Genomic DNA, 11,600 nt, shown 5'->3' on the forward strand with positions numbered 1-11,600 from the left:
CATGGTCAGGCACCCACCCACCAAGCTTGAACTTGACAGGACTTGGGGTCTAGGATGAATTTGCGACATACTTAATTTTGCTCACTCACTCACAAACACACGCACACCCACGCATCCACCCACCCGCCGACCCACCCACGCACACACACTCACTCTCTCACATTTCTGATGTGGGGTGAAGTACAATATCCCATCTCCCTATACATTACATGAAGGGAGATGAGATCAAAACAAACTCAACACAAAGTCACAAACAGTTCTGCTTCACAGCAAGAAATAGACAGTGGTCTACTTTAAAATGCACTGTGCAGTTTTCAGTACAGTCAACTGTTTGGAGTGTAAATTTAAATAGCATATCATTACAAGCAATTTATTTTAGCCGCCCACCCCTCCTCCACTCACCCCCACCCCAAATCGACTTCTATTTACCTTCCCAATCCTTTACAACTTGAGATAGTTAAAATGTCGTTAAGAAGACACATCGTTACCTTTCAACCAGTTACATTTATGGTAAGTAAACATTCAGTTTGGGATTATCCAATACCTTGTCTCAAAAAGGTGCATTTACTTTTCCCAGTCAGTTTTTTATTTTTGAATTGTTTTACAAAAGAATAAAACATAGTTAATATGTTGCCAGCCGACAAACCCTTGGTTCAAATAAAACATGTTTAGAGAGTGAAACTTACTTATGACTGGTTAAAAATGTCCCTGTAACTATTGCTACCGCTGGAATCCTCCCCCTTCCCTACCCCCCTCTCAGAAAAAAAAAGAGTGCGATTTGAAGAAAATGTGGATATTTATCATTAGGTGTCTGGTAGGTAGGGTAATTTACGTAGAACTACTCCTTATAGCTAAAATGAATAAGATCATGTCTTCTGGTTCCTTTCAACTCTGGGGAACAAAATAATGACAACATGACTTAGGAAAAGTTAACCCTCTTCACAAACTTCAAATTTAATAAAATTTCAGACCAAGATATCAAGATTTAATACCATCACAGTTCATCCTCCAAATCATCTTCCCCTGCATCAACAATCTCAACATCTTCTTGGAAGTTGCTGCAATTTCTACATTTACATAGGTCTGTACAGGGCTGCTGTGCATTCATACGGGAATATCTTCCTTTAAGACATTTGCCGACTCTACAGCTGACACACTGAAGCAAAACATCTGGAGCAGGTGGCTTCGTCAACCAAGTGATTATAAGGTTCATCCATGTCCCTTTGGTGAGGGTGCATCAATCCTTTGCTGTAATGCCCTACTGTGAATAGCAGCCTGGTAGGTGCAGCACTTCACATGCTGGATCAGTGCATCTTTTGTTGGTGGTAAACTCTGCTCTGAGGATGGAGATGAACAGAACACCTTGTACCATGAAATTGGAGATTTTTGAGTCTCACATTATATGATGGGTACCGATATAAATACAATTAGAAATATGCTTCAAATTACTTTAAGAACTTCAATGGAAAGATTAACCTGATAGTGCATCTCAAAGCGTTTAGAGAATTTTTTAAAGCTTTCTTGGAGGAGGACCCCCATATTCCAAAAGTCCTAGATCCACCCCTGAACACTCAATCATAATAATATATTAGGCATTCAGCTACGCTATTCATGATAAACCATATCACAGCGCTTACAAGTTATATTATCCCTGCTCAATGATAACCTGTCCCAGAGACAATCCCTCCAGGCGGCAGCAGTTATATACTGCGCCCAATGGCAAGTTACTTCACAGGTACCCATTGAACCCCTGGGTGGAGAGCGGCAAGTGAGATAAAGCATCTTGCCCAAGGACACAACGTAATGAACTAGGCAAGAATCGAACCAGCAATCCTTGGATCAAGAGTCCGATGCCTTAGCCAATTGGCCACCACGCTCCCAATGAACCACACATTGAAAACAGTACTTTACCTTTCAGGATCTGTATCAGTATTCCTTGTCAAGAATTGAATGTAGTTCCTATAACATAGAGAGTGGTACCTCACTTCAATGGCAACAAAGTCTTTCCCTCTAATATGCATCAAAATGGGCTCATCTTTTTTCTGCTCAGCTGTTTGTTGAAGCAATCCTTTAATAAAATGAAATGAAAAAAGCAAATTGTTTAAACTGTGTAGAACTAAGACAATTTCATTTATATACCACATGTTTTGCTCATCTTTTGCTCATCTTCTATGGACGAACAAAGACACGTTCAAATTTTTTAAAACCAGTGTCATGCAAAGAAGAATTATAACAGGCTCGATCTTTTCCGTCACTTCTTTGTTTCAAATCATATGGGAACTCCTCTGGTTCTGTCCGTTTTCTTGCAGTAATGATGTGCTTGCTATCAATGGACTGCCTGTAACACGTATCGTGGAACCCCATAATATTATGCTGTTGAACACCAGCTTGATCGTAGTAGGCCATCGAGTAACCCCATGTATTGGATTGGTTCAGCGATTTCACTTTCTCTGCCGCTGAGATTAAGCCACTCTTTAGCGCAGGAAGTAACTTTAGTCCATCGAATATTCATCAGTGCCTTGACTGCTTCAAATTTTACAGATTCAATGTGCACTGAGCACTGTAGATATTCGTGTGTCGGAGACTGACTAGGTCCCGTGGGAGCCGCCATTTTTGTTGTTTTCTACAAAAAGTGCACTCAGAACTCATGGCTCATTGGACAATTCATATCACATGATGATGATACAGATATCTCACTGGCGCACAACTTTTGCACGTAACACGGCAGGTTTCTTAACATACGCAATAAAAAATATAGTTCGATCTTTCGAGCAGAATTGCAAAAAAACTGCAGTAAAGCACACAGAGAACTTTTGGATCATAAATCTTCATTCATTTATGTATTCAATGTTGTAGAGAAATTTTAGTCCCGCAGTTGCTGGAACGAAACAAGCGAATTTCGACCTTCAGCTGATGGCCTATAATGAGAGTACATAAATAAATTGCTGATTCAACACACCATACTGCATTATATAAAAGCTTTCAATATATAAATATCTCTGCATCCTACCCTGTTGGTTACTGTCACAGCTTATTGTTGCTCCATTTACTGATACTGTTAATATAATAAACTACTTATTACCGACTTTTGTTTTCCAAAATATTCTATTTGATTATTCTTGTGTGCAATTACTCCACCGTAATGTTCAACTACAGTAGTAGCAGTGTGGTCTAACAGTTGAATGTTAAATGGATTCCAGAGGGGTGAGAAAGGTAGGGATTTGAGACAGGTACAGTGACAGGACTCACAGGAGTAAGGATTGGGGAGTACAACAATTACAGCCCATCATATATGGAGGGACTACGCCTACCTGCGGAAAGAAATATGATGTTTGTCCAAACAAAGGACAGATTTATCCTCTAAGGGCAGTAGAATATTTGAAAGAGCTATTTACATAAGAAAATACAGGAATGTCTATGAAAAACTCCAAAATTCTGGAAGGATACTAAAGCTCCTGAAACCCTACTTCTCTTGTCCCTAGCATCATTGTCCCTGCACCCCACCCCACCCCCACCCTCCGTCCTTTCACTGCAAATCGCATGGACGCATGCAATATAATGCTGCTAATTTTGCCACTTACAGTAGCCGAATAGATTTATAACAATCGAGACAAAAAATCAAGACAAAACATCGAGACATAAAAAAAAACACCACCTTTGTTGTTCTACTCCACCTTTTGACCTTTTGACATTAAGTCAAATTCCCATATTGACATTAAAAAAAAATGCCTCCCGATAATAAAGTTGGTGTGATTGCCATCAGAAATGTTTGAAAGGATAATTTCTAATAATATGGGGAGTTCTCAAGCCACAGCAGCACAAAGTTTTGGTATTTTGTGGTTTAATCATTAAGTGTATTAAAACCATAAAATACCAGCGTTTATGAAAAGTATGTGTTGCAAACTGTTTCACCTTCAAAGTGTCCCTGATGTTGACATATTTAAAACAACAAGAATGCATTCTCCACAAATGAGTTAGTGTAACAACTTAAATTACTGGAATGCCTACATTAAACATCCTTACCTGACAGTTATGTCCTGATCCATTCTTTGTGAAACATATGCCCTGCTAAAGGTGTGGACATCAAAGGGCTGGGAGCAGCCTGAGTGGACTCATACCTGATGAAGAGAGTAGAATCAATATATACAGGTAGAAAGTCAAAAGTGGTCATTATGTCAGAATCATGGAGGCCAATCCACTCTCACGGCTCTAAAACAAGTCTACATACATAGCTTTTTTAGCCAGTTTGGGACTACTGTGTTGGGGATGTTGGTTGCATATATGTTGCTCTTAAAGGTATGCTGTATTGGTTCCAAATATGCCACATTTTTCAAAATGGTTAACTTGGTCAAATTCTTAAACTTTTTTCATTACCACTTCAGAGGGAATTTACCTCACTGGGACATTCTGTGATAGTGTGTGTTTAGTTAGAATGTCTGAGAACAATTTGGAGTGTAAAGACCTCCAGGAAAGTACTTTTTTGAAACTTCAAGCAATTAAAGCACGCAATAATTTGGGACCTATACAGACTATACCTTTAAAAGTGAACTTGATGTGAAGCAACATCTTTGGTTGAGAACATTCCATAGGAATATGTTCTGTAAGTGAGCTTGCTGAATATTTAAAAGTATGTTCAGGTGGAAAACCTTATAACAAAACTTTGTTTGGTGCCTGCAGGAAATAAGTCTTTGCCAAGAGGTTGTCAAATTAATTGAAACAGAAATCCAAAACAGCTGCATGTGCAAGCATGAACTGCCCATATTTTAGGGATGCACCAGATCCAAATTTTTGGATCCGGCCGGAACCGGATTTTGCCGGATAGTACATGAAATCCGGCCGGATAAAATCCGGCCGGAACCGGATTTTTTCATTACACAAAAGAAAATCATTAATAAGAAGTAGAAGTATGAAACAAGGAGCAAATCTTAGGTCAGACCATTGAGAAAATTAAATTAAACATGTTAAACCTAATTTTTCCTTACTTTGAATATTTTTATTAATTTTTGGAAAAAGTTTACATTGATTTAAGTTAATACCAACACCTTTTTAAGAAATAATTCAGGCCAGATTTTGAAAAAGATCGGCCGAATTTTGTAAAAGATCCGGCCGGATTTTGAAAAAATCCGGCCGGAACCGGATAATTGCTCACTATCCGGCCGGATAGTCCGGCCGGACCAGATATCCGGTGCATCCCTACCATATTTAACTAATATTTTGTCAGGAAATGACATTGGTACAACAATCCTGCTACCAATGGCAATGAGCAATCAGTAATATTATATAAATAAGCTTAGAACTTTGAATTCACATGAAAGTTTACATTAAGTAAATGTTAATATTATGTAATATGAATTAAATTTTGTAATTTTAAGACTTCAGCAGTTTGGTAACAAACTTGAGCTTTACAATACTGAAAAGCTACTTCAGTTTATTTGTCATTTTACAGGAATGAATCTGTAATGAAAGCAGCAGTTGCCAGAAAAAGGCAAAGGCAAATTTGGCAATGAGCTGTATGCTAAAGCTTGGCAAGCTGATGTTTCATGACTGATGAAAGAGAAATGTCTTCAGATATGTGCATGATGATGTGCTTTCTACTATTAAACCTCCAGTATTAGGAGAAAACAAGTAGTTGTGCTTGGACTGTATTGCCCAAAACTTGAGACCATCTGGCCTTTAAGAAGCAAAGAAATATGATCATATTTAATGGCTCTAATAAATTTCCAGAAATATCTTAAAGATGGATTTACTTAATTGTCCCTAAACTCACCAAACTGGAAAAACTATGGTAGAGCCATCATATTTGGTGTGTAAAAGTACCACACTGAGTGCAAGAAGCCTACTATTGTAGGAAGAGGTCAAAGGTCATTCGGGGTCACTATAGGTCATATTGTAAAAATGTGTAAACATGATATATCTCAAGGAGCGAAGCTTGGGCAGACCTCATATTTGGTGTGTAGAAGTACCACAATGAGTGCAAGAAGCCTTTTGTTGTGGGAGGAGGTCAAGGGTTATTCGGGTCATCAGAGGTCAAATTGTGAAAACCTTGTAAACATGAAATCTCAATATTGGAAGCTTGGGCAGATCTCATACCAGATACTTGGTATGAAGGTGTTTTGATGTACATACCATATCAAATTTAAGGAGCATATTATTGCTTTTGGTGGAGGTCAAAGGTCATTTGAAGTCAACATATGCCAAGCATTTACTTTACTCCCCTCTAACCTGTCTCTCTACACTAATACACCTTCCTTAGTATAACATCACAAGGGAAGCTTGTACAGATTCCATATTTGGTATGTGATTGTAACACATTGAGTACAAGAAGCCTGATGTTGTGGGCAGAGGTCAATGGTCCTTTGAGCTCACCAGAGGCCAAATTGAAAACCATGTTTTACACAATATTTCAACAAGGTCAGATGTCATATTTAGTAGGTCGATGTTTATCACATTTAGTGCAAGAAGACTGTTGTTGAGGTAAAAGGTCAATGCAGGGCAGCCTGTGTCACTGTGAATTTATTTTTTGTCACATCACACTGCTTTTCACATTGCACCCATCACTATATTCCAATCCCTCTTACCAAATAATAATTTATAACATTTTCAATTTAAAATATTAGGTGTTTCAAATTCTACCTGTGAATACATCCTCCTGCATAACTATAATATGTGAAACCTGCATATGTCGTTGATGATTATTTATTGGTTGCTAAACAGCAGAGATGAAGCATTTGCAAGATTTGATGAACTTATGTCGTTATCTTGTGTTTTTCACATTCCCTGTGGAATCAGTCAGATTTGTGACTTGTTTAGACTTTAACAGTAATGTATAATTGACTGATTGTGATTTTGTAATGCCTGGCAGGTCCACAATAAACTCTGATTCACATATTGGAACGTGTCAAGAACAAAGATTTGCCCATTTTTCTGCCACTTTCATAGTCAGGTCGCATAAGGCCACATTAGGTCGCATTTGGTCACATCAGGTCGCAAAAGGTCACATTAAGTTGCATACATAAAATTATTTCTTCATACAAAAGTTGTATAACAGAGATGACAGCCTTAAGTGATGCTAATAAGAGAAACAAATTCTATTGAATCTTTAAACAAAGCAAATGAAACTTAAAGGCCCATAGTAATAAAACAACAATGTTTGGGTGATGTTGCAAAGATTACAAATAGTCATCATTACACTCAAGCATTCATCAAAATTGAGTTATACCATCTTTTTTCAATAACTTTTAATTTCAACAAATAAAAAGGTGCTCCTAATTAATGACCACATAACTTTAAATGAAATGAAAGTTCAGTGTGATCAGTGAGTGTCTTGGTGTCAGGCAAATGTCATTACTGTACCTGCAAAAGCAGAACTTGATGATGCTTGAAACTGTCCCAAATTTATGCACCTTGAAATATGCTTGCTTTCCCATGTAGTTTACTCCTAAATGCTGTAATTGTCCAGGGGAAAGTTCCTGAACCAAATCTGGCATGATCCATTTCACTGAAGAAAAACAAATCAGAAAAGTACATGGTTGGTGGTTTTCTAATGTTTGTTAATCAAATTCTAGACAATTTGGCCTCCAATCATTTCTCAATCGTTCAGAAATTACAGGGTTTTACGTAAGTATCAATGGACTCACCAAAGTGTTGATTTCTATGTCAGAATCGGCATACCAGGCTCAGAAACTCCATTAACGTTGGGACGAAATGTTCCCCAAGAGTTGAAAGAGCGTGGTCGCTTAATGTATTAATCCTTGGGTGGTTTCTTTCCCGATAACATATTGAATACACGCAATCCTTCTACGCCTAAGCAATGTAGAAGTAGGGATTTCTTACCCTTGGCCGAGAAGGTATCACATCCCATAACAAGTAATAATTTTCAAATAGCGAAAATGATCTAATATGAACTTGGCCGAGGGAGGAGAGCGGAGAAAACATGTCTGCCTGTCTACGTACTGAATGTGTATCTATTCAACTGTCATTTACTTGCATCATACACTTATACACTATAGAAAGTAACTTGTGCATAACAATACTGAATGCTTGTAGCACAGTTGTAGAGACTAATTCCACGGCAAGCAACAATACCGCTTTCACCGCCAAATTTTTAAGATGCGTCATGTTTGTATCACTTCCCATTGGTTACTTGCCAATGGACAACAATATGCAAATTACAAATCTGAGGTTTATTTTTGCTCTCTGTAAAATCCTTACCAGTGTACTCATGACATAAAACAAACTCCAATTTTTGGATTGCCAATTTGTGTTTGTGTGACTCCTGCACTTTCTACAAGGCCTTGTAACACGGTTCACTATAAAAAGAGAACAAATAAATCCCATTAATATCAGGTAAACACTCTTAATGTAATTATCATGAAAACAATGATATAATTAGACCTATGAACGATACCTGTGTACCCACAACTCAACATAGCTTAAGTAACTTAGGCCCATGACTACCCAAACTGCACACTACCAGCAGGCTATCCATATCGTGAATCTACAGTAGCCTACGGAAATGCACAGGCCACAACAAATGCAACACATGAATGTGACATTTCTTAACCTATAATTTATAAACGTTATCGGTCCCATGGCCCCCACCGCCCCGTCATTGAATTAAACCACAACACTTACCAACTGTATCCAACTAATCAAATTGCCAGTGTTGATATGTAAAGTAAAAGAAAGCCGACACTCGATGTACAGCAACACAAGCAACTCTAAGTTTTTAGGCTTCTCTCCTGAGCTGGCCAAATCTGAGTCTGAATCGCTATCAAAAAATGAATCCAAAAAATTAAACAAAAATTTGTGGCGCTCTACTCCAATAGCTACAACCAGTGAATTAACTTGTGGATGCCACAACAGGGAGTGATACAAATTAGAGCTGGATATCTCTGATCTTTTCTGGTTCATACTCAGTTAATTCCTGAACAAATTTAAGTCACTTGCTCTACATTATGTATACCTATACGGTATCTTACAGGATGTTGTTACTCTAGTATCACGCCTGTATAACAGAGGATGCATAAATAAACACAACACTATGCAAGGAAGATTTTCTGAAATATTATTATAATGTATTCTGATATAGAAGAACAAAAGTACAGTACTGTGTAATAAAGTAAATGCAAAGTAACAGTAAATTACTGTATAAAAGTAAAATGTAAGGTAAGTATATCACAAAGAGGAAGCTAGAGTAACTCTGCATCCATTTAAACTCTCCAGCAAACAAAACTTGTTGGTGAACACCTGACCAAAGAAACAGTCAACAAAAGAAGCACATTGACTATATATATATATATATACATGGGCGGCGATCCTGGGGGGGAAGGGGGATATATCCCCATGAAAATGGGTGGAGGGGATGTAATACACCATACCCCCCCCCCCCACCAAATGCCAGGGATAAGAATATTTTCATGTCTTTATATGCATCATCGTGAATGTACGGCTCCTTTTTAGCGTCTTTATAAAGCAAGAATAGTTGACTGTAGGCTTCATTGGCCCTACCACAACAAAATGTATTATTGCGCCCACGGTATTGATATAGTACATATATGGACCCTCATAGTATTCATATAGGCCCTATAGTAGGCCTACACACGTACATGTTCCCTCGAACCGCTGAGAATCTCATGTTACCAGGGTAATGCTTAATACACGTTTCACCTGGATGCCCTAGCAATCGGTCCCTAGGAATGTAACTGTAATTGTGTATTGCATGTGTATAGGCCTATAATAGCCTGCATGAGGCCATTTTCTTCATCGAATAATATAAAAGAGCTCTCGAACATTCTAACGTAGCGCCTGAAACAAGACTGACAGGGGCAATTTCCCCAAAATAACACCGGAAATTAAAAAAAAAGTATTTTGGATCCTGATTATGAGATATTTCGGACATGATATCCCTATTTTAAGTTGAGTATATGCCGCTTGGAAACCTCGGGAAGTGCCGTTTCCGGCCATCTAGAGGGTTTGTAAATCCCAAAATTTTCTTGTACGCTTCGCGCCAACCCATGGTATATATATATATATATGTATATATATATATATATATATATATATATATATATATATATATATATATATATATATATAAATATTCAAGGTCATTACGCACCTTACCGTTCTGTTATTCCCATCTCTGTTTAATCTGTTTATATAATTCATATTCCCTTTCTACATACCATTGATAATGGAGGATGATAAACTATAGAAATGTTATCTCCCCTGAAATTGCCATGGATGACAACAGTTCTTGTGGATTCATTCGATGTTAAATTTTTGGACTTTGGTACTGCAAAATATTACTGCAATAGACTAAGCCCAATTAACGACGCACTAAGATGTCAACATATCACCTGTTGTTATATGGCTTCTCAACTTGTGTGGTTATTAGGCTTTAAATTGAGATTAAAGTTCATTATATATAGATGTCATACTTAATTCAAACACAGCAGTATTTAGGTAATAACGAAATGTAACAAAGGTAATAAATCGTTTTAAGCTGCCTGTTATTGGTAAACAAACAGTCGAGACCCTAATTGTTGGGGAATGATTTTTGTTGGGTTGTTGAGATGAATAAATTTAATATTACAGCAGTAATAAAGTTGTGGATTGGGCAGCGACTGAAGTTTATTGTAAAACAGGCACTTCTCTCAATAAATATATGGAAATTCGACATATTACAGTAAAATCAGTAAACGTAACATTGCAATACGAATGATACCTAATTGACTGACCACATCAGCTATTAACTCTATAAAGTCTATCACCCATGGTTATCACCTGACCTAAACTTTTACCCATAAACTATCGGAACTCCATCCAATAAAATTAATTTTAATGCGGCAGGGTATAAAAACTCGCCCGCTATCTGCGTTCACCAGAACATAAATATTTCCAGTTCAAACTTAAAATGTATCCATATGAATACAACACAAGAAGGAGAACAGATCGCAATTGAAAATTGCTGAATTGAAGAAAACAACCATGTTTGCTGGAAACGTGTCAATTCTAGGCGATAGTTTGCAAAACACATATTTTTGGTAGTTTTATATGGTTTTATTCTTATCCGCTGTCCCAACTGCCTTCTCCTATATATCCTCACCAATCCCCACCCCTAAGCGTATGTTTGTTAGTTACTTTGTTAAAAAAATCATCTTAAATGAACGTATTATGAGATTTCTAATTTTTTCAGCAGTCTTGTAACAAGTGCTCAAGTAAGGCTATTTTAACTGCTTCAAGTGATCCGTTTCAATGCTCCTGCAATGCAGTGAAGTGCATAACTGTTTCGAAAAGTGGGAATGGACAAAACATTTTTCTACTCCTCTTTCTAAAGTGGGGTGGCGTCAAACTTTACTCTACCCCTCGAGGTCTGATTATGACACTGCGTATACACTAGAGTTTCCATTTCAACATATTGTCACATAGACAGTGGTTACATAAGAAGCATGTTAACTATCTGATCATTTCTTTAATATCAGGCGCGTATCCAGGATTTTCTAACCCGGGGGGCGCGAATTACTATCAGAGCCGTATATACGGCTCTGATTACTATCTAAGCGGAGCGCCACCATCAGTTGGCGCGGAGCGTACAA

The 11,600-nt window shown here is 37.6% G+C and overlaps 1 protein-coding gene across 9 annotated transcripts in view; it reads right to left on the bottom strand.

Annotated features, from left to right (window-relative positions):
* Positions 1 to 9,314, bottom strand: part of LOC139961618 (BRISC complex subunit Abraxas 2-like) — a 270,695-nt gene extending 261,381 nt beyond the window's left edge. The window contains exons 1-4 of one of the 9 annotated variants that reach the window (XM_071960953.1): positions 8,635 to 9,314; positions 8,212 to 8,309; positions 7,354 to 7,498; positions 4,024 to 4,118 (exon numbers count right to left, since the gene is read on the bottom strand). In XM_071960953.1, coding sequence (XP_071817054.1) covers positions 4,024 to 4,046 — 23 coding nt within the window. In that variant the 5' untranslated portion in view covers positions 4,047 to 4,118; positions 7,354 to 7,498; positions 8,212 to 8,309; positions 8,635 to 9,314. Of the gene's footprint in view, positions 1 to 4,023; positions 4,119 to 7,353; positions 7,499 to 7,637; positions 8,184 to 8,211; positions 8,310 to 8,634 lie in introns of those variants that run through there. The other 8 variants (XM_071960947.1, XM_071960944.1, XM_071960951.1 and 5 more) reach the window with 8 other exon arrangements.
* Between the last annotated feature and the right edge of the window lie 2,286 nt (positions 9,315 to 11,600).

This window comes from Apostichopus japonicus, chromosome 20, assembly GCF_037975245.1.
Source record: "Apostichopus japonicus isolate 1M-3 chromosome 20, ASM3797524v1, whole genome shotgun sequence".
NCBI lineage: Eukaryota > Metazoa > Echinodermata > Holothuroidea > Aspidochirotida > Stichopodidae > Apostichopus > Apostichopus japonicus.